The 23166-nt window shown below is 42.4% G+C and overlaps 1 protein-coding gene across 9 annotated transcripts in view; it reads right to left on the bottom strand.

The window, feature by feature from the left end:
• LOC139370409 (trafficking kinesin-binding protein 1-like) overlaps positions 1–22866 on the bottom strand; it is a 39391-nt gene extending 16525 nt beyond the window's left edge. For 7 of the 9 annotated variants that reach the window (XR_011627135.1, XM_071109869.1, XM_071109864.1 and 4 more), the window contains exons 1-4: positions 22769–22866; positions 20667–20813; positions 9814–10155; positions 9260–9451 (exon numbers count right to left, since the gene is read on the bottom strand). Coding sequence is in view for 8 of the 9 variants with exons in the window: in XM_071109869.1 (XP_070965970.1) it covers positions 9260–9451; positions 9814–9874 (253 nt within the window). In the remaining variant the exon portion in view is untranslated. Of the gene's footprint in view, positions 1–9259; positions 9452–9813; positions 10156–20666; positions 20818–22768 lie in introns of all 9 variants that reach the window. The other 2 variants (XM_071109870.1, XM_071109865.1) reach the window with 1 other exon arrangement.
• Positions 22867–23166: the final 300 nt, after the last annotated feature.

The following is a 23166-nucleotide window of genomic DNA, read 5'->3' as shown; positions in this document are numbered from 1 at the left end:
ATCTTAAAAAAAAAAAGGGTGGCAGAGAAGGAGAGAGAGTCTTTGAGATGGAGAAAAACAAGCCAGGAGACAGAAGGTGCATGAAAGAACCTGGAAATAACAGAGAAAAGGGAGTAAGAGAAACATACTGAATTGGTATAAAGGAGACAGCTAGAGGAGGGTAGAAAGTGAGAGAAGCAGTGAATGGGTCAACCCACAGACGGAACAGAGAGCAAAAACAGGAGCGAGGGAACAGATTTAGATCAGAACAGGTGTGCACCAATGTAGATTGCCAGAAGAGGGACACCCAAATAAGAGCTTTACAGAAGTTTAGGGCACGTGCTGCATGCTAAGAAGCTACTGTCAACACGGGATCAGGCATAAGACACAGCTGTGTGTCAGCTGACTGGCTGTGTACCTGTCTGTCCTGTGCTCTGCAAAGAAGACAGAGTGAAAGGAGGGTACAGCCTATCCTGCCTTATAAAGGAGTACACCATGCAAACATATGGGATATTGCAACTCTGGCACGGACTGTACCCCCCAGCCCAAAGCAGCTTGAATGAAAGGAGGGTACAGCCTATCCTGCCTTATGGGGGATTATTCTCACTATCTTATTGGAATCTGGCAACCCTCGTATCCCTGGCACAGTACCCCCAGTTACGATTGACTTGAGTAAAGGAGAGTACAGTCTATCCTGTCTTACATGGGAACCAACATGGAAATGTACCCCTAGTCACGATCGGCTTGAGTGTAGGGTTGGGACAATACCAGTCTCGCGATACTCGTTAGTATCTTGGCAAGGAAACAAAACACAAAGCGGATTTAACTTCTTTAGGGAAACAGTCCTAATGTTGGAAACAAACATCATTTATCACCAGGCTGTCCCATTGAGGTAAAAAAACAAACAAAAAAACAGGGGAGACCTGGCCAAAATGTTCAACCAATCTTAAACGTCCGTCTATATTTGAGACCATCGACTTGCTTTCACATTAATTAACCTCTTTAGGATGTCTCTCTAAAGAATTACACCAAAGGCCACAAATACACACTGTTTACACAGCAAACCCAATCTCTGAGCTTTCAACCTGTCACCATTCCGACACCTCTCTGGTCTAGACTATGCTCACAGACAGATCATTAAAATATACACTACTGATGGGTTGCTAAGACGACCAAGTCCTACACAGTGACGAGAGTACGGTCAGTGTCGCCGTGATGTCGGAAGAGCAGTCAGTGCTCGGGACCAAGCCCTTTGTAAAGGCTACTGTTAAAGTCAGTCCTGGACTGGAGGTGCAGAAGGAAACTGATTGTAGCCAACAGGCTAATCAGTTTAGTGGCATTTGGCATCTGTGGCCCCAAGCATCAGGGGAAGGGATGTGGCTAGAGGATTAGACACCTCCCCTAAAGTCACCAGAGGGAGGAGGGGGAGGAGCTTCTGTTAGCTCCTCTACTAAACAGACCATACATACGTGTACTACTGTACTGTATTGATAAATGGAGATTCTGATATAATAGTGTCCCGTTAACGTGATTATGACAGTGGAGTAGCATTGTAATAGTCAGTAGCATGATGATGTTGAGTGTTGGATTTGGGTAAACTGAGTGTTTGTTGTGTTAGATTGAGGGATAAAGTATGCAGGAGTCCATGTACCAAATCAACTGTTTCTTCCTAGAATCAGACTATGATCTTGTGACTATGATCAATTTCACCCATATCTATCTCTAGCTCATATTTTAGCATTTACCTTTATAACATTACCCCATTAAAACGATCACAATATTGCTGAAAAAACATTTACAAATCTCATTAGATTTGTTTTTCCAAGTCTACGTAGGAGAGTCAAGCGAAAACACTTTGTTGAAAGGACAATTGAAACAGATATAATCTTTAGCCAGACCTTAACTCGGAATCTGCGTCAGACCTCAGATTTACAGTTCAAGATAAACTAGCAGGAGTTTACCATGGTCATTATATACGGTACTCCCTGTTGGCAACATGCTACCAACCAAGCCCTTTGGACCCATACCACCCCATCCAACCAATAATTTTGTCACCACTATGTGTGATTCTATTATGAGGGTATTTTCAAGAGTGACTTAAAGACACCAGGATAAATTGGTCCAATATCAGATGTATTATTGCAGGACAAATTTCTACATTCACAGTCTTCTCTTGTGGACACTACTAATGCTTACACGGTGTATTGAGATACAGTGTCTTGCGAAAGTATTCACCCCCCCTTGGAATTTTGGGGGTTTTGTATCATTTGATTTACACAACATGCCTACCACTTTGAAGATGCTAAATATTTTCTTGTGAAACAAACAAGAAATAAGACAAAAACAGAAAACTTGAGCGTGCATAACTATTCACCCCTCCAAGTCAGTACTTTGTAGAGCAACCTTTGCTGCAATTACAGTTGCAAGTCTCTTGGGGGTATGTCTCTATAAGCTAGGCACATCTAACCCCTGGGATTTATACCCATTATTCAAGGCAAAACTGCTCCAGCTCCTTCAAGTTGGATGGATTCCGCTGGTGTACATCAATCTTTAAGTCATACCACAGATTCTCAATTGGCTTGAGGTCTGGGCTTTGACTTGGCCATTCCAAGACATTTAAACGTTTCCCCTTAAACCACGCGAGTGTTGTTTTAGCAGTATGCTTAGGGTCATTGTCCTGCTGGAAGGTGAACCTCCATCCCAGTCTCAAATCTCTGGAAGACTGAAACAGGTTTCCATCAAGAATTTCCCTGTATTTAGCGCCATCCATCATTCCTTCAGTTCTGACCAGTTTCCCAGTCCCTGCCGATGAAAAACATCCCCACAGCATGATTCTGCCACCATCATGGTGTTCTCGGGGTGATGTGAGGTGTTGGGTGTGCGCTAAACATAGCGTTTTCCTTGATGACCAAAAGCTCAATTTTAGTCTCATCTGACCAGAGTACCTTCTTCCATATGTTTGGGGAGTCTCCTACATTCCTTTTGGCGAACACCAAACGTGTTTGCTTATTTTCTTTCTTTAAGCAATGGCTTTTTACTGGCCACTCTTCCGTAAAGCCCAGCTCGGTGGGGTGTATGGTTTAAAGTGGTCCTATGGACAGATACTCCCATCTTTGCAGCTCCTTCAGGGTTATCTTTGGTCTCTTTGTTGCCTCTCTGATTAATGCCCTCCTTGCCTGGTCCGTGAGTTTTGGTGGGCGGCCCCCTCTTGGCAGGTTTGTTGTGGTGTCATATTCTTAAAATTTTTGAATAATGGATTTAATGGTGCTCCGTGGGATGTTCAAAGTTTCAGATATTTTTTATAACACAATCTGATCTGTACTTCTCCACAACTTTGTCCCTGACCTGTTTGGAGAGCTCCTTGGTCTTCATAGTGCTGCTTGATTGGTGGTGCCCCTTGCTTAGTGGTGTTGCAGACTCTGGGGCCTTTCAGAACAGGTGTATATATACTTAGATCATGTGACAGATCATGTGACACTTAAATAAAGTCCACCTGTGTGCAATCTAACTAATTCTGTGACTTCTGAAGGTAATTGGTTGCACTAGATATCATTTAGGGGCTTCATATTTAGTCAGCCACTAATTGTGCAAGTTCTCCCACTTAAAAATATGAGAGAGGCCTGTAATTTTCATCATAGGTACACTTCAACTATGACAGACAAAATGAGAGAGAAAAAAATCAGAAATTCACATTGTAGGATTTTTAATTAATTTATTTGCAAATTATGGTGGAAAATAAGTATTTGGTCACCTACAAACAAGCAAGATTTCTGGCTCTCACTGACCTGTAACTTCTTTAAGAGGCTCCTCTGTCCTCCACTCGTTACTTGTTTTAATGGCACCTATTTGAACTTGTTATCAGTATAAAAGACACCTGTCCACAACCTCAAACAGTCACACTCCAAACTCCACTATGGCCAAGACCAAAGAGCTGTCAAAGGACACCAAAAAAAAAATTGTAGACCTGCACCAGGCTGGGAAAACTGAATCTGCAATAGGTAAGCAGCTTGGTTTGAAGAAATCAACTGTGGGAGCAATTATTAGGAAATGGAAGACATACAAGACCACTGATAATCTCCCTCGATCTGGGGCTCCACGCAAGATCTCACCCCGTGGGGTCAAAATGATCACAAGAACGGTGAGCAAAAATCCCAGAACCACATGGGGGTACCTAGTGAATGACCTGCAGAGAGCTGGGACCAAAGTAACTAAGCCTACCATCAGTAACACACTACGCCGCCAGGGACTCAAATCCTGCAGTGACAGACGTGTCCCCCTGCTTAAGCCAGTACATGTCCAGGCACGTCTGAAGTTTGCTAGAGAGCATTTGGATGATCCAGAAGAAGATTGTGAGAATGTCATATGGTCAGATGAAACCAAAATATAACTTTTTGGTAAAAACTCAATTCGTTGTGTTTGGAGGACAAAGAATGCTGAGTTGCATCCAAAGAACACCATACCTACTGTGAAGCATGGGGGTGGAAACATCATGCTTTGGGGCTGTTTTTCTGCAAAGGACGACTGATCCGTGTAAAGGAAAGAATGAATGGGGCCATGTATCGTGAGATTTTGAGTGAAAACCTCCTTCCATCAGCAAGGGCATTGAAGATGAAACGTGGCTGGGTCTTTCAGAATGACAATGATCCCAAACACACCGCCCGGGCAACGAAGGAGTGGCTTCGTAAGAAGCATTTCAAGGTCCTGGAGTTGTCTAGCCAGTCTCCAGATCTCAACCCCATAGAAAATCTTTGGAGGGAGATGAAAGTCCGTGTTGCCCAGCAACAGCCCCAAAACATCACTGCTCTAGAGGAGATCTGCATGGAGGAATGGGCCAAAATACCAGCAACAGTGTGTGAAAACCTTGTGAAGACTTACAGAAAACGTTTGACCTCTGTCATTGTCAACAAAGGGTATATAACAAAGTATTGAGATAAACTTTTGTTATTGACCAAATACTTATTTTCCACCATCATTTGCAAATAAATTCATTAAAAATCCTACAATGTGATTTTCTGGATTTTTTTTCTCTCCTTTTGTCTGTCATAGTTGAAGTGTACCTATGATGAAAATTACAGGCCTCTCTCATCTTTTTAAGTGGGAGAACTTGCACAATTAGTGGCTGACTAAATACTTTTTTGCCCCACTGTATGCAGGTACCACTTTTCCGTGGGGTTTTTTATTTTTTGAAACAAGTAATTTTTTTCATTTCACTTCACCAACTTGGACTATTTTGTGTATGTTCATTACATGAAATCCAAATAAAAATCCATTTAAATTACAGGTTGTAATGAAACAAAATAGGAAAAACGCCAAGGGGGTGAATACTTCTGCAAGGCAATGTATCTAATTTCTTCCAATTGTATTTGTCTTACAGGCAAGGAGTCAGACCACAAGCTCTTTAGATCCACACCATATGGATGACCTGATAATGGCAAAGGAGAGAGAGATTATCCTATCAATGTTATACTATAAAGTCCAGTGATTAAAGGATGTGTGTAATCTGTGAAAAAGTTTCCATTGACCAATTACAAAGCATATGTGAGGGGTCAAGTCACAGTAGGACTTTAAGATGGAATTGCTGTAGGCTAAAACATTGCCTATAAAACACTATGGGCTGTTCAATTCCGTTCCTGGAGGGCCGAAACATTAGTTTTTTTGTTTCTACTTAGTAGTTAATTGCACTCACCTGGTGCCCCAGGTCTGAATTAGTCCCTAATTGGAAAGAGAGGATGCAAAACAGAAGTGTTTCGGCCCTCCAGGACCGGAATTGAATAGCCCTGCGACATTCAGTACATATTCAACTGAGGAATAAGTCATGTATTGACTTAATCTTACCAGGTTAGGACACTAGATAGTGGACAGCATGTTCTCAACCCTGAAATATAAGACACGCCTCCACAGCGGTACATTCAATAGCTTTGGGAGTCGGTAGCCCTGGTCCTGAATGCCGCAGGTACAGTACATCAAGTTGTGTATGTTTAAGCATCAGTTCCCGTAAGGGCTGAAAGTAGAACTAATTTCTTCCCGGTACGGGACCTCCTATATGTGCATCCATTTGAGTGTGTCCCCAAAAAATGTATGGGCCTAAAACATAGAATTAAATATAGAATCCCAATCCATTTAATATGATCTCTGTGGGCCTAGTCATAAAGATTTGAAATTTTACTTGAAAAATGTATGACCTTTTATTGTGGCATAAACACAACCAGTCATTATGTTTTGATCTGATTGTCAAACAATGACTTCAAAGCTGGGGGCTTATTTATTTTTTATGAGGCATACTGTATACTTTGTATGTTATGGTGTCGGGTGCATTTTCCTGGCATGGTTTAGATCCACTTGTAGAATCTATGTAGAGGCACATTGAAGCTGTTCTGGCAACTTGTGGTGGCCCAAACCATTTTAAGATACTTTATGTTGGTGTTTCATTTATTTTGGCAGTTAGATGTATGGCTTGTGATCAAATTTAATCCACAGTTATTGTTTAGAAACTATTGATCCTCTTTGGCTAAATTATGCTCTCTGTTGTATTTTGAACATTGAGAGTTGTCTCCTGTGGTTGGATAAAATAAATAATACAATTTGTTTTACCTCTTGGGCTTCCAAAGGGCTTGGGCCCAGCCCCTGACTCACACAATTGACCAGTAAAATTGATTTATTATGCAATTATTATTATTTTTAAGTTTATTAAATCAGTCCCCAGTTACCCACGTGGGCCCCCTACCTCCTCCCCCCATCTGACGATTAACAGGGCAGCAGGAGCAGGCTGTGTACACTCATTGACAGCGGGCTTCTGAGTCCTCCTGTGGTTGGCGGTTGCAGTAAAAAGAAAGATGAAGTGCATTCGGAAAGTATTCAGACCCTCAACTTTTTCCACATTTTATTACGTTACAAACTCTTCTCTGCAGAAGAGAAGCTCTCAAGCTCTCAGGTTGGATGGGGAGTGTCGCTGCACAGCTATTTTCATGTCTCTCCAGAGATGTTCGATCGAGTTCAAGACCCGGGCTCTGGCTGGGCCACTCAAGGACATTCAGAGACTTGTCCCAAAGCCAATCCTGCGTTGTCTTGGCTGTGTGCTTAGGGTCGTTGTCTTGTTGGAAGGTGAACCTTCGCCCCGGTCAGGTCCTGAGCGCTCTGGAGCAGGTTTTCATCTCTGTGCTTTGCTCCGTTCCTCTTTTCTGACTAGTCTCCCAGTCCCTGCCTCTGAAAAACATTCCCACAGCATGATGCTGCCACCACCATGCTTCACCGTAGGGATGGTGTCAGGTTTCCTCCAGACAAGACGCTTGGCATTCAGGACAAAGAGTTCAATCTTGGTTTCATCAGACCAGAGAATCTTGTTTCTCTCATGGTCCGAGAGTCTTAGGTGCCTTTTGGCAAACTCCAAGTGGACTGTCGCGTGCCTTTTACTGAGGACTGGCTTCCATCTGGCCTGATTGTTGGACTACTGCAGAGATGGTTGTCTTTCCATAAGGTTCTCCCATCTCTACAGAAGAACTCTGGAGCTCTGTCAGAGTGACCATCGGGTTCTTGGTCAGTTCCCTTGGATAAAATAAATAATAATAATACAATTTTGTTTTGCCTCTTGGGCTTCCAACGGGCTTGGGCCCAGCCCCTGACTCACACAATTGACCAGTAACATTGATTTATTATGCATTTAAAAATTAAAAAAAAAAAAAAATGTATTAATCAGTTAACCAATCAAGACAGAGCTCCCCAGTTACCCATGTGGGCCCCCTACCTCCTTCTCCTCCCCACCATCTGACGATTAACAGGGCAGCAGGAGCAGGCTGTGTGCACTCATTGACAGCGGGCTTCTGAGTCCTCCTGTGGTTGAGGAAAACATTCCCTGACCAAGGCCCTTCTCCCCAATTGCTCAGTTTTGCCAGTCGGCCAGCTGTAGGAAGAGTCTTGGTGGTTGCAAACATCATCCATCGAAGAATGATGTTCTTAGTGACCTTTTATGCTGCAGACATTTTTTGGTACCCTTCACCAGAAATGTGCCTTGACACAATCCTGTCTCAGAGCTCTACGGGCAATTTCTACGACCTCATAGCTTGATTTTTGCTCTGACATGAACTGTCAACTGTGAGACCTTATATAGACAGGTGTGTGCCTTTCCAAATCATGGCCAATCAATTGAATTGACCCCAGGTGGACTCCAATCAAGTTGAAGGAACATCTCAAAGATGATCAATGGAAACAGGATGCACATGAGCTCAATTTTGAGTCTCATAGCAAAGGGTCTGAATACTTTTGTAAATAAGGTATTTATGTTTATGTTTTATAAATTTGCAAAACTTTCTACAACCTGTTTTTGCTTCGTCATTATGGGATATTGTGTGTAGATTGATGAGGAAAACATTTTTTAAATCAATTTTAGAATAAGGCTGTAACGTAATAACATTTCAAAAAAGGGAAGGGGTCTGAATACTTTCTGAATGCACCGTATATTTATTTTTTTGAAACACATTTTTAAAATATTTCTTTTGCTACCTCTTGGGCCCCCCACAGTCCTAGGCCCAGGGGCATCAGTCCCTGTAAACCCCTGCATTAATCCAGCCCTGCTTCAAAGGGCTGTTTTACTAGACTACTTGTGCATGTTCAGCCACTGGCAACATAGGTCGCAGTTGTAAATGAGAACTTGTTCTCAACTAGCCTACCTGGTTAAATAAAGGTTAAATAAAGGTGAAATAAAAAAATAAAAAAATATATATTTCCAGCCTCCAAACAGTGGTGAATTGAAAGAGACATCTGTTACACAAAACACCAAAAAGTATTATGACATTTGGCGATTGTCAAAAGGGCCCGAATGAAAGTGTCCACTGCTGTCCAAGTACGTCTCGGTGTCAGCCACTCATCTCTGCCTTGGCAAAATGTCTGTGTTTTCGTCAAATCACATCGCAATTTGGAGCGTAGGCTATACCAGACATTTTCAAGTTCATCTGCGAATTGGTCTTGCCTCTGATATGCAGCAATGATAAATAATGGTGTAATATAGGAGAGACAGGGGGACCTGATCCTAGATCAGCACTCCTACTCTAAAACCCTTTATGAATACGAGCTCCAATTTAGATCTAGGAGACCAGGTAGGTGCTTTCACTCAAGCCAGCTGCACCACATGAGTCAACTCATCATTGGATTTAAGTGGTTGATTCCCTCCAAGCTAAGTTGGTGAAGTGATTAACTAGTAAAACAGGTGCGGTACATTTGGCACTCCAGTACCAGAGTTGCCTTCTCCTGTGTTAGATGCCTAGCGTGGACAGAGTGGTGAACTTACAGAAGTACTTGAGTGTCTCTTCTATCTGGTTGTGTGTGAGTCCCAGGGCAACCTCAGGGGGCAGCAGAGGAGTGTGGAGCCAGTCGTCGTGGTCGTAGCCAAACATGCAGTCTGCCCGCAGAGTGTAGTTAGGCAGTCCCTCAGACAGCAGGCTCACTATCTCCACCTCACTATCGCCACCTGAACAAAGTTCTGACAGTGGGGAGGGAGGGAGGGAGGGAGGGAGGGAGGGAGGGAGGGAGGGAGGGAGGGAGGGAGGGAGGGAGGGAGGGAGGGAGGGAGGGAGGGAGGGGGGTGTATGAGGGTGTGGCAAGGGAGATATGGAAGAACAAAGAGACAGCATTCATCACATTGGATTGAGCGTTCTGAAATCTCCAAGTCTCTGCTGCCCCCCTGAGGCACTGACTGGATGGAGTTCCCATCTAATGTCCCCTGCAATGGTTCTAAGAGACACATCTTCCCACTAGTTTCTAACAAGTGCTGTCCAACATGAAAGTGAACCCCTTCTCCAATTCCCTACAACCCATCTGCTACATTCATTTACTGTGACCTACCAGTGAGGGTGGACACATCATGGCTTCCCCTATCCACTCTTTCCAGGAGGTCGCACTCCATATTAAGGCCCTCATAAAGGGGCAGGGTCTCCTCATCGAGGCCCCCGGACGCCTCCCCCCTATAAAGGGAGAGGGTCAACAGGGGGTCCAGTGGGGAGTGTGCGGGCCAGAAGAAGAGATGAGGAGGAGATGGAGAGGGATGAGGGTGGGACAGCTTGACTGGGGCCGGGGTGTTCAGGGTGAGGGTGGAGGACTCAGGGTTGGTCTCTGTGAGTGACTGAGGCCCCCTGGTGGATCAGGGAGAAATAGCAGGCTGATCGCGCATCTGGTACCAGGGCTGGTCTGAGAGAGGAAGAGAGAAAAAATATATATAGTGTTGCTAGGTTTCCATCCAATTGGCGACAGATTTTCATGCAAATATTCTAAAAATCTACATAAAAACACTATGCGCATTTTCCCACCAGAGATGCGTTTCCATCAAATTGACTTGTTGCAGATGAAAGGTGTGTGATGACGTAATGCACATCAAAATACATTTTGCAGTTAAGTTCCCATGTACTGAATAAAAAATAAAAGTTAAATGGGTTTCCATCGCATTTTCAACTACATTGACGGGTTTATCACAACAACAAAAAATTGCGTGACATAGCGCATGTGCCAACTCTGGTATTGGCACGTGCTCTCCAGCCAACAGCATAGATACAGTAGGCTACTGTATCTACGACAAAAGTGCAAGATTATTTTTTATTTGTCAAACGGCAGTCAAGCATTGATGACCATGTCACCAGAATGAGACCTTTGGGTATTTCTTGGAAAGGAGCATCAAGCTCATCACCTTGCACTTTCACCACCCTGTGAAGTTCATCCTAATGTATTTAAATCTGTAGCCTAATAAACTCCATGTGTGACTCCAAGTTACCTTTGACATTATGATTATTATATTCATATTTGCATAAAAGAGCTTCCAATGACATTTTACGCATAATTAATTTTGCAGACACAAAAAGATCCCACCTAGTCTAGTTTATTTTTGGAAAGTTTTACTGAAACATTTTCTGTTTCCATCAGTCTTGTCATTTCAATGTTTTGATCTGACATGTACTTTACTCGCATAAAAAGATTGGATGGAAACCTGGTTAGAAAGATGAATTCAAACCGACCATCTTTAATAAACCAACATCATAGTCTTTTACGTTTTAGTACGGAACGGCATAACATTAAATGCCGTTTGAACATGGAGTGCCATCAAATGCGAATGTATCAAGAAAACCCTCATCCCTTTACTGAAATGTATTTCACCAGTTTTTCCAGGCGAGACACTGAGATGATGCTCTCGTTTTCTATAACAGCCTGGTGAAAAGACATACAGATTTCGGTCACTTTTAAGGACCAGTTGAAAATAAAATTACTTCAGACACTTGAATCACGAATTTACAAGCATCTTAATCTTATTAAAGCCATGTACAGTGCCATGTATGCTCCAATTGTCTCACTAGGCTTGGCCTTTCCCCCAGACCTCTCAGGGTCAGAAAGCTAGAGTTACCCTAGCTACACACAGATCACGTTACAACCGGAGCACAACACCACCTTATGACATTTAAACCAACACAGTTACTAAACAAATCTTGACGAGGCACAATAAATAGTGCTGTACATTCCAACTGGGACTGCGTGCTAAGGCTAGCTGTAACCTGTATTATAGTATTAGGAGTAAAATGCTAATTCATACCGTTTACAAAAGCAAAGAGAAACATGAGTGTCCCTCTTTGTAAGGCATATCAAGTCATCTCTACATGTCTGCCAGGAAATGCTGCCGGGTGGGGGGGGGGGTTCAGGACATTCTAACAATGTCCTAATTGTCACATCCAGTTTTATTGTCATATTGTGGTTGTTAGTGTTTGGATACATCAGACATAGGCAATATCAAGGTCAGTGGTAAAGGACAGTGGATATCATACAATACATTAGCTATGCATTGCAGTCTGAGTCGAGGACATATTATATGAGGACTATTTGGTTAACAAAGCACTGACCGTGCATGTGGGTAGACAAAACATGTGACACACGCATGCACACGCACGCACACGCACGACGGTAGCCTAGTGGTTACAGTGTTGGACTAGTAACCGAAAGGTTGCAAGATCGAATCCCTGAGCTGACAAGGTACAAATCTGTCGTTCCCCTGAACAAGGCAGTTAAACCACTGTTCCTAGGCCGTCATTGAAAATAAGAATTTCTTATTAACTGACTTGCCTACTTAAATAAAGGTTACATTTAAAAATATATATTAACTCAGCTGTGTGCAGCTCGCCACACACCCACTCAAGAGACAGATGAGAATGACAATCTCTCCTCCTCCTTCCTCCCCCTCTCCAACCTCCTTAATTAACTGAGTGTATTGCTCAGGTCACTCCTGCCACATCCATCCATCCACTCCCTCCACGTACAGCCGTCAGAGGGAGCAGCAGGGTCGTATACATACAGCAGGGTCATACACATACTCTAGGTCTGGCTTTTACTGTATCCACCCCCACCACCAGGATGCTTAATGTCTGGTAGTCCTGTAGCATGTCGTGTCTATTGACAAGAATGATAAGTAGTACTTGTGTTTTCACTAGAATGCTAAATAAGGGTGCATGGATGCAATCCAAAATATCATGTTATTATACAATTATAAAATGTCTTATTCCCACGTCTTAAATTACAAATTAAAAGATAGAGGGGAGTCAATTGGCATTTGGTACTGGCACTCAACTAACCTGCAGCACACAGTCTCACACACAAAACAAATGGAGCATGCCCATCCGTGCGTACACACACACACACACACACAAACAAACAAATGACATGTCATATCTTTATCTGTCATATTTACATGCTGCCAAGGCCAAGTTGGCAGGCATTGTATTGTGGGTCTATTAACTACCCAGCCAATCGCAGCCTTGTATCCCATTTAGAGGGGGTCACCAGTGAGTATGGTTATTGGCCATCTCCCCGTCCCTTTCTCTGTGTGGTTGTCGTTGGGCCAGGCAGAATGCCAAGGGAAAGACCCTGTTACGCTGCCCAGTGTGCCCACTGTACAACCCTGGGCTCCACTAGGCCCTCGTTCCGAGGTCTGCCAGCAAATTAACAGTCCAGAGAATCCACAGGAACTGTGAGAAAACAATTGTCCAGTTCCCTAGACAAACACACAGTGGGGTGCGGAAGACTGGGCCACTAAGGACAAAGCCAAAAACGTCTGATCCCTGAGGATGTGTTCAGTACAGTATATCCATAAGGATATAATCAAACACACAGGCTATTGTTTTTGTGTAGCCTACACAAGTTACTCTTGAGAAATGTGGAATGAACAGCAATATGCTACGTGGTTTAACTCAAACAAGGAAAGTTACTTCAATCTGAATGTCAAGGATCGCAAACGGCTTTCCTAACGTAAATGAGAAGTTAAAACGTTACCTTAAAGTGTTATAGTTGCATAGGGCCGTTCATCCAAGATGAGCAGCGCCAAAGGTGAAGGAATAATAAGGAGACTTTTCAGAGGGAACTTCAATAATCCACGTATAAAAGTGTAAGTCTCTGACTCTAATAATGGATGTCCTTCTGAGTCCGACTGACCTTCCAGAGGACTCGCGTTGAACTCGTAGAGGCCGGTTGGAAGAGCCCGTCTTTGGTGCTCTTTGGCCGTTCAGAAGGGGTGTGTACGTGTGTGGAGTCACACACGAACGAGAGAGGAAGGAAGGGCAGACGAGGGTGTTACAGAAAGAAGCGAGGGAGGGAGGGGGTAGAAAATAGACAGATAGTGACGGTTGAGGAGGGAGGAGGGACACTTGCAGGGTACAGTACTTAGGAAAGTGGGAAGGGAAGGGGTAGGAAAGAGGGCGCAAACTGAGACGGCGAGAGGGGGCACAGGAGGGAGGAGAGGGGCCCTTGAGAGAAGGGTACTTAGGAAAGAGGAAAGAAAGGGATGAATGAGTTTAGCCTGTCACCACCAGATTGAATAACAAATCAGAATTTGCAAACCGGCTGAGAGGGAGAAGCTAGTCAAATGCAAATCTCACCTCTAATTGGCTGAGAGGGCCAAGGACTCTGGACCCATGGTCGCCCGGGCGACAGTTCGGTCATGTGACGAAGCCCAACTGATGCCTCTGCCAGTAGGGATTTTATTCAAATGGTAAGTACGTAATTATTCAACTTCAAGGTAGAAGCTTTTACACAAACCAGAGAAAGGCTCTGTACTAAAATGGGGCAAGATTTACAAGACCTTTTGCACTAGAGTGAAATCTGCACCTTTTCCCCCCAGAGGGAACAGGAAAAGCTAGAACAATCAAAGTCAAACCATTTAAGACTTCCACATAACAACAAGAGGAAAGTACACCTCTGAGATCGCTTTAGTAAATCTAAACCAGATCACCGCCCCACACAAGCTAATATACAATGCAACAGTGATGAAACTTGTTTTCTGAACCCAGACAGGGCTTCCATCCAAGAACGTCAACGCTCTTTCACTGAGGGTGTAACTGACCCCATAACTGGCCTCATTTACATCAAGCAGTGCCACACAGTCCATTACTGTGGTGGCCAGGGAGGGCAGAGTGGGCACTATGGGATAATGAGATCAGATTGATAGGTAAGTAGATAAACTAGTGCTTGAACGATACCCACCATTTCATTATTTAACACTGCCATGAGATAGTAGCGTATATAGTCTCTCCTGATAGGCTGAAGGGCCAGCATGCACATGAAATGTAGTTCTGGGTGACGAGATTAGAGCCTTTCTAATGATTGTGGTTCAGGCTAATTATACTGGCCTCATTTTGGAGTGATGCTCCCGTATGGCCGTGTCTAGACTTGACAGTTAATGCAGTTTTTGTATTCGGACTATGGAGTTCTGATCATGGAATTCCGAACACATCATGCATCTACACTAAAATGTGTCCACCATGTCCACATTGTGTCCAGATTCCCTTTTAACGCACTATATTAAAATGCCAGACTACATTCTGCAAATGGTAGAATAGGCTAAATATGATAACACAACAACTAGCAAAACTAAAGGGATTACAAACAGGAGAGCATAAGTTTAGCCAAAAGAAAATGTGTTTTTCTAACTATTAACTAGCCGGCTAGCATTTGAGGCCAGCAAACATGCTCCTCACACACTAGGAACATATTTCCTCCAGTGTTATAATGAAAAGGTGCCTCAGTACCAAAACACACGTTTTCTGGAGACTTATGGGCGGAGTGCTGATGACGTCACCCACTGTGTACGCTTTAGGTAGCCTGATTGCATCCAGACTGAGGAGAAACCCGCCCACAATGCATCCCAGACCACAGTGCGACTTTTATGCATCTAGACCCGATCTTCGTATTCTGATAGCAGAAACCGCATGTAAGTGTCTAGTGTAGACATGGCAATAGAGGTGCCCCCAAAATAGAGCAGGTAACATTAGTTCCTACTAGGTAGGCCTTCAAACTAAAATTGCGGGAAAGACACCAAAAACCCACCAAACCTCTGAGAAAAGACAATAATTAGTCAACACACTATACTAATAAAAAGCAGAAAATTAACTATTAAAATAGTCGACGGCCTATGATCCAGAAGGAGTAACAGGCCTGAGTAAGTAAGTAAATACTATACACATCTCTGGAGCCAAGCAGCCAGACAACATGGGTTGAGGCGGGTGAGGAGTATGCAGAGACATTTCAAACAGCTGAACTGATGAGATGACCTTAGCCACTGTCTCATGGTCAGAAATAAGCTGCTGTGTTGTATCAGTTGAGTATCTAGAGACAGTGTTCACTCCCCAAACAATAAACATTGCCTACGAGACCTTCTGCACACTTACCATGGCTGAACTGCCTTCACTACAAAACCTGATTCATCAAGTCACAAGGCAATTACGACTAAATTATATCTCAATTTAAAAAGGTGGACTCGGCGAAATGACGTCGCCACGAGCAGCACCGCAGATATTGAGATAAGTGCGATGGAAGACTTCGCTCTCACACAGTATCTGTACGGGTTCGCATCATGCTGTTAAAGCGTGGTAGACGGGGCACCAAAACAGCCTCACACTTCAACGCTCTCAGTTGTTGCGGAAATTGGCCCACTGTGCTGTTTACTTTCTGCATCGACATCATATCGCTGAGCCTACCTTTAAAGTAAACAAAGTTTTCTGATTCCAATACAAAAAAACTAATTCAAGCTTCTCAGAGGACGAGGAACGTGAACTTTAACCAGATTAAAACCGCTGACAAAGTCAACGCCCCTGTAAACAGACTGCCGTGACATATCAAAATACATTCATACACCAAAAACAAGGTTACTCTAAAGTACAAAATAAACAAGAAAAATAGAAATTGCAAATGGAGAAAAAAAAAGCTGTCACTTTGTGCAAAGATTCTCAATTAATGTGTGGTTCAATTGGTAGCTTGCAACGCCAGGGTTGTGGGTTCGATTCCCACGGGGGACCGGTAGGAACAAGTATGCACTCGCATCGCTCTGGATGAGAGCGGCTGCTAAATAACTAAAAATGTTTAACACAATCTCTTTTTTGAAGACAAACTGACACACACCATCCCATCCAACAGATGACACCACATCGATCACACCCTGTCTACATAGGTATTCTAACAGACACTTAGCTCTCACTCCTATAAAGCAACATCCCCCAAACTAGAGGTCGACCGATTAAAAATCGGCACGGCCGATTAATTAGGCCCGATTTCAAGTTCATAACAATCGGTAATCAGGATTTTTGGACGCTGATTATGGCCGATTACATTGCAATCCACGAGGAGACTGCGTGGCAGGCTGACCACCTGTTACGCGAGTGCAGCAAGGAGCCAAGGTAAGTTGCTAGCAAGCTTTAAACTTGTAAAAAACTATCAATCTTAACATAAACACTAGTTAACTACACATGGTTGATGATATTACTAGTTTAACTAGCTTGTCCTGCTTTGCATATAATCAATGCAGTGCCTGTTAATGTATCATCGAATCACAGCCTACTTCAACTTCACCAAACGGGTGATGATTTAACAAAAGCACATTTGCGAAAAAAGCACAATCGTTGCACCAATGTACCTAACCATAAACATCAATGCCTTTCTTACATTCAATACACAAGTATATATTTGAAATCTGCATATTTAGTTCAAATAAATTCATATTAGCGGGCAATATTAACAAGGGAAATTGTGTCCCTTCTCTTGCATTCAGTGCAAGCAGAGTCGGGGTATATGCAGCAGTTTGGGCCGCCTGGCTCGTTGCGAACTGGGTGAAGACCATTTCTTCCTAACAAAGACTAACTAATTTGCCAGAATTTTACATAATTATGACATAATATTGAAGGTTGTGGAATGTAACAGCAATATTTAGACTTAGGGTTGCCACCCGTTCTATAAAATACGGAACAGTTGTGTATTTCACTGAAAGAATAAACGTTTTGTTTTAGATTTGACCATATTAATGACCTAAGGCTCGTATTTCTGTGTGTTTATTATATTATAATTAAGTCTATGATTTGATGTTTGATAGAGCAGTCTGACAGAGCGGTGGTAGGCAGCAGCAGGCTTGTAAGCATTCATTCAAACAGCACTTTCCTGCGTTTGCCAGCAGCTCTTCACAATGATTGAAGCACAGCGCTGTTTATGACTTCAAGCCTATCAACTCCAGAGATTAGATCGGCAATACTATAGTGCCTATAAGTACATCAATAGTCAAAAGGTATATGAAATACAAATAGTATAGAGAGAAATAGTCCTATAATTCCTATAATAACTACAACCTAAAACTTCTTAACTGGGAATATTGAAGACTCATGTTAACAGGAACCACCAGCTTTCCTTTGTTCTCATGGCACATATTGCACTTTTACTTTCTTCTCCACCACTGTGTTTTTGCATTATTTAAACCAAATTGAACATGTTGTTTCATTATTTAATTGAGTCTAAATTGATTTTATTTATGTATTATATTAAGTTAAAATAAAAAAGTGTTCATTATTTTTTTGTAGTAATTGTCATTATTACAAATGTATATATATATATATATATATATATATATATATATATATATTTTATGAAATAGGCTGATTAATTGGTATCTGCTTTTTATGGTCCTCCAATAATCGGTATTGGAGTTGAAAAATCATAAATCGGTCGACCTCTACCCCAAACACTGCAATCTCCATTAACTCAAACTGGGAGCACTGTTCGGTTAACCATTAACTTCCTCATTGTACTATTTCCCATAAAGACCCAGTCTATCAACCACCTCACTGATAAAGGTGTGGCGTCTCTTAAACGTATATTGTGTTAATTCTGGTACGGGAATAGAGAGGGAAAGGAGTAGGACAAAGCATTTGAAGATCATTGTTTGTGCATTTCCACTGTGACATTTCAGTTATCCTCATAATTCTGCCTATCTAACAATACGCACTATTTGGATACTTTGAAAATGACTTGTGATGTCTATATGCCATCTGTTGTTATGCCTGTTTGTCTCTTTTAGATCATATGGATGGTACAGACAAAACCAAAGTCTGGACAAACGTTGAAGCCTCTGGATCTACAGAGATGAAGCCACAGGTACTATTGACATGATCATAGGAGCAGGGCCTCGATCAGGTACAAACCAAGGCAAAATGCAAATCACCAAGCCTGTCATGAGTCATGACAAAAGGCAGGATGTGAGGTGAGAGATAACGCTCCACAAAGCAAATGAGGAAACACTTGGTATAGTCTGAGAGAAAGACAAAACAGAATGAGTGGATGAGAGAGAGAGAGAGAAATAGTAAGAAAGCTAGAGAGATATACTACACAGACACCAGCATGTATCTTTAAATATTTTGTTCCAAGCTAATGAATACAGCTATGATACAGAGGCAGGTATAGGGCATGGGAAAGTGGACAAAGAAAGGGGGGGGTGAGAGACAGAGAGACAGAGTGAGAGGACACAGAGCCACAAAAAGAGAGACAGAAGGAGAGAGAGAAAGAGAGAGAGAGAGAGAGAAAGAGAGAGACAACAGCAGTGCATCAGGAGAACCTTTACTTGGACAGAGACCGGTTATTTTTACAACCCACTAGTCACCCAGACAACTGGAGCGGCTATATCTGGACTCCAACTATGGTGTGAATAGAAAGTGGCCTTAAATGCCTAAACCTAAATACCAACACACTCTCAGCTGATTCTCTGTGTGGACCAGAGGTCACTAGCCCTGCTCCTACAGAGCTAATACACTGAAGGGTGTGCAGGCTTTTTGTTCCAGCCCAGCTCTAACATACCTGCTGATGTGACCGGACCAATCTACTACTCATAAAGACCTTGATCAGTTGAATTAGTTGACATCAGTGTTGGGCTGCAACAAAAGCCTGCACACGCTGTAGCTAGAGACAAGAGTCTGTGAACAAAAACTACAAGTGAATGGGAGGTTGAAGGATTGAGAGTCGCACACCGTCATCATTATGTCTGTCAAGTGGTAATTCTCATCAATGTAATGTCATTCACAACTCGGCATTAAGAAGACAAATAGGACCATTCCAGCTTAGCAGAGTGGCATTCTAACTCTAATATGCTAACAGACAGAGAGTTGCTATTTTAGACACATGGTTGTATTTGAAGAGAGTACGCTGATGGTTTGGGTAGTTGGGAACGCCAATGCACACACTGTATCCTTTATCATGCACACATTTGGTCTGCGCTGGTGTGAATTGCTGCAGTTCCGACGTGGCTAAACTAGACTTTCACACAACATGCAATCAGACTCATGCTAACTTGACGCTGCACAAATACCTTGGACGACTACACCGTGTTACATTCTCTCAACGTTTTTAGTAGGAAGACGGTATTACAAACTGAAACCACTGTGCCAGTTCACGAGGCAGTTGTCACAGGTCAATAATCAACCTAGTGGCCCCACACAAATACAAATGAATGTGTTGAGCGCGCACACACACACACACACACACACACACACACACACGTTCTGCAATGGCTGCCAACCACATGTGCTCTGTCTGGCCAAAAGCTCCTTCAGTTGTTTGTCAGTCATACCACGCCTGGTAAACTATAAATCCTTTCAGACATGTGCCCTCTCACACACCAGACACATATTTCCCTATACTTCTATATATTGAATATTTTCCATATAGGCCTCCCAAGTCAAGAGAACAGGTGGCAGGTGGTATGGACAACATTACCCAACTCATGCCATTATAATAACATAGCCACAACATTATCCAACTCATGACATTATAATAACATAGCCACAACATTACCCAACTCATGCCATTATAATAACATACCATAACATTAGCAGCCTCGTGCCATTATAATAACATAGCCACAACATTACCCAACTCATGCCATTATAATAACATACCACAACATTAGCAGACTCATGCCATTATAATAACACAGCCACAACCTTAGGATAGATAAACCATACCATCATAATAACAGTTAAACAGTTGATAAAGAACAACCACAGCATCAGTTTGTGAAATACCGTATCTTGGTATATGTTAACCCCATCTTGCAAGTACTGTGGTTCAACAGGCCTACAACCAAATCAACCTGTGGTTCAACAGGCCTATAGTCCTTCTGAAGGCCTTTTGACTGGCTCTTACACAACCTAGCTAAGGCCAACAATACACACATGATAACACAATACATTAGCTATGAAGTGAACCTCAGCCTCTATGATCTTCAAAATAACAACAAATAAGGGATAATGAACGCAAACCGAGTCAGAGGCTAACTACAGCAGCATAGACACAGAGACGGTATGCTATTAATGCTAATAACATTAGGTTATTCGATTTATTGACTAACTCAGTATATCACTTACTGTTGTAAATGACAGTTCTTCCTGTGCTGCTAGGAGTATCCTTGCATTGATTGGTTGCAGGTACTGTTGGTAGGACAGTCTCTCCTTGAGAGTGAGTGAGCCCGAGTCAAATCCAATGGCCTCTACAGCTGCTGCTTCTCTTGTCAGCTACCTTAGAGAGAGAGTGAGTGAGGGAGGGAAGGCGGGAAGAGGTGGGGTTATAATGGAGAGTTGGGGAGGGACAGAAAGAGAGGGTGTGTGTGTGTGTGTGTGAGAGAGAATGAAAGACAGTCTGTGAGTCAGCACTTGTACACCCTGTCATATTGCAGCTTCAGGCAAGGAATTCCCTCTCCCCTCTCTCTCTCTGTCATACTATCTGCCTCAGTCTGGTGCTCTGATTAGAGCCATTCATTTGCATCAGTCAAATCAGACATCTCACTTTCTGCTTTACACAAGGCTGTACACGAGCCAAATCAAATGCCTTACTCATGCACTACTATATTACGCTACAGTTCAACATCTATTACCTACAGCTATTATAATGAATCTGTTTTTCTAAAGTAGAAGATGACTGATTAACAAACAATAATGCTCAAATATGATCATAATAAAACCAGTGACGTGCAACCAACCAAGATAAACTTAGCTCATGTTGTTTGGTTCCACAATGCTCTCTAAATCTGGCTTATAGGTTTTAGAAATAATTGTCCATTGTAGTTTGACAATTAAACTAACCGGAAAACTAGGACACTTCGGCTACATGCTGATGGCATATGGTAGGGCAACACCAGACAGACAATGGGCAAGAAAGGAATGCACTGAATATGAAAGGCATGAACACATCATAGATCTGTGATTACAGAGGCGTCATTATTTGGCATAGACTCTAAACCAGTTGGCTGGTCATGAACTGTTAGGCTATTTATGGAAAGGTATCACAACTTTTAAAAAAGGCATGTTCTAAATTACAGCTCTGAGTAATAAGGGCTGCCATATTAGGGCATTTCTATTTAGTCATCAAAAAAATGATGGTGATAGCGCCACCTCCTGTTGTGTCCCGAGCTAATACAACAGGATGCAGTCAAGACAGCCTAGGCTAAAGTGATTATGACGTTCAAAGAGTGAGGTGACTGGATCTGACATGCAGTAACTCGCTTGATTGTATCTGTATCGAGGTGCTAAAGTATATTGCAAACACCAATCAATATGTAGGGTTGGTATAGTCAGTGTCAAGGGTGTGTTGGATAGTTCCAAGGACTAACATCAGTTGTTTAACACTATCAATATGCAGTAGATGACAGAATAGGGCCTTATACACCTATTTTGATAAATGTTTTCAAAACATGGCCACATTGACAGAGGACTGGTACGGAAACACCACTACAGAACACATTGACAGTAGTCATAAAATTGTAGCCTACCACAGTTATACCGGTAGGGGATTTTCAAAGACAAACTTTACTGTTTGTTTGAAACATTGCAAAACGTTGCAAAAAATGGTGTCGCAAACAGAAACAATGTTGCAAACAGAAACATGGCAAGTCCTGTTTGTAAACTATCCTATTCAATATTTATCTGCCGTCTTCCTATTTCCCGTTGTGATTTGTCGTCCACTATGAATCAATTGCATGTAAACTAAAGATTGACATGTTTGGGGTAAAAAGGAAATGTTAATTATCGACTTGAATTGTCGGCAACCTGATGGGTGCGATTCATTTGTCAATTAGGCCTAACAAAGATTAGATAATGTTGTCGTGATACGATCCGATTTGCCTCAGCCAATTTTCCAGTTGACTAGCTAACGTTACATCTCTCTTCATCTTTTCTGCTGATAATTAATTCACTATGCTGCAACTGAAAAGGGTGACAGTCGTGTACACTGAATTAATGTGACCTACTTCTGAGATAAATAAGTGTTTCTTTTGAGAACATTTTCAAAGAGCACAGGCGTTTTGCATTTCCACCGACAACAAGAGGGCAGGGATCCCACCCTGTGAGCGAGCCTATGGAAACTTCGCTTCATCAAGTTGGTCACACATTGCTTTGTTTAGAAGATAATTACCTAAATGCAACCATCAACAGATAATACTGTGACATACGATGACAAGTTTATAGAGACTTACGCATTTGCTTTTATCCAAGTTCTTCAAGGTCATTGTAGGCAAACTTGACAGGAACTTTTCCTCCGGACTTGGGCTGTCAAAGCGCTGGGTCCGTCTGTATTGGGTCATCTTAGAAGCGAAGCATTATGGAACATGTAGTTTCACGGGCAACCTCCTTGCTTAGCTAGAATACTTTGAAGCAGTGGCCCCCAGGAACAGTAACAGACATGAACACCTCAACAATCTCGCATTCATGCGCAAATATGAAAACTATTTAGTGAAATTATATGTATTACAAATGTCAATGTGTTCAGAATGTGTCTAACATGTAGGTAGGTATAAGATGTACACACATACCTTGTTGTTTGATTTCAACAGACAAAACATTATTATAGAAAACCACCTAAAAAAATCCAGTG

Source organism: Oncorhynchus clarkii, chromosome 17 (assembly GCF_045791955.1).
Source record: "Oncorhynchus clarkii lewisi isolate Uvic-CL-2024 chromosome 17, UVic_Ocla_1.0, whole genome shotgun sequence".
Classification (NCBI taxonomy): Eukaryota; Metazoa; Chordata; class Actinopteri; order Salmoniformes; family Salmonidae; genus Oncorhynchus; species Oncorhynchus clarkii.
This window is presented reverse-complemented; position numbering and strand designations above follow the sequence as displayed.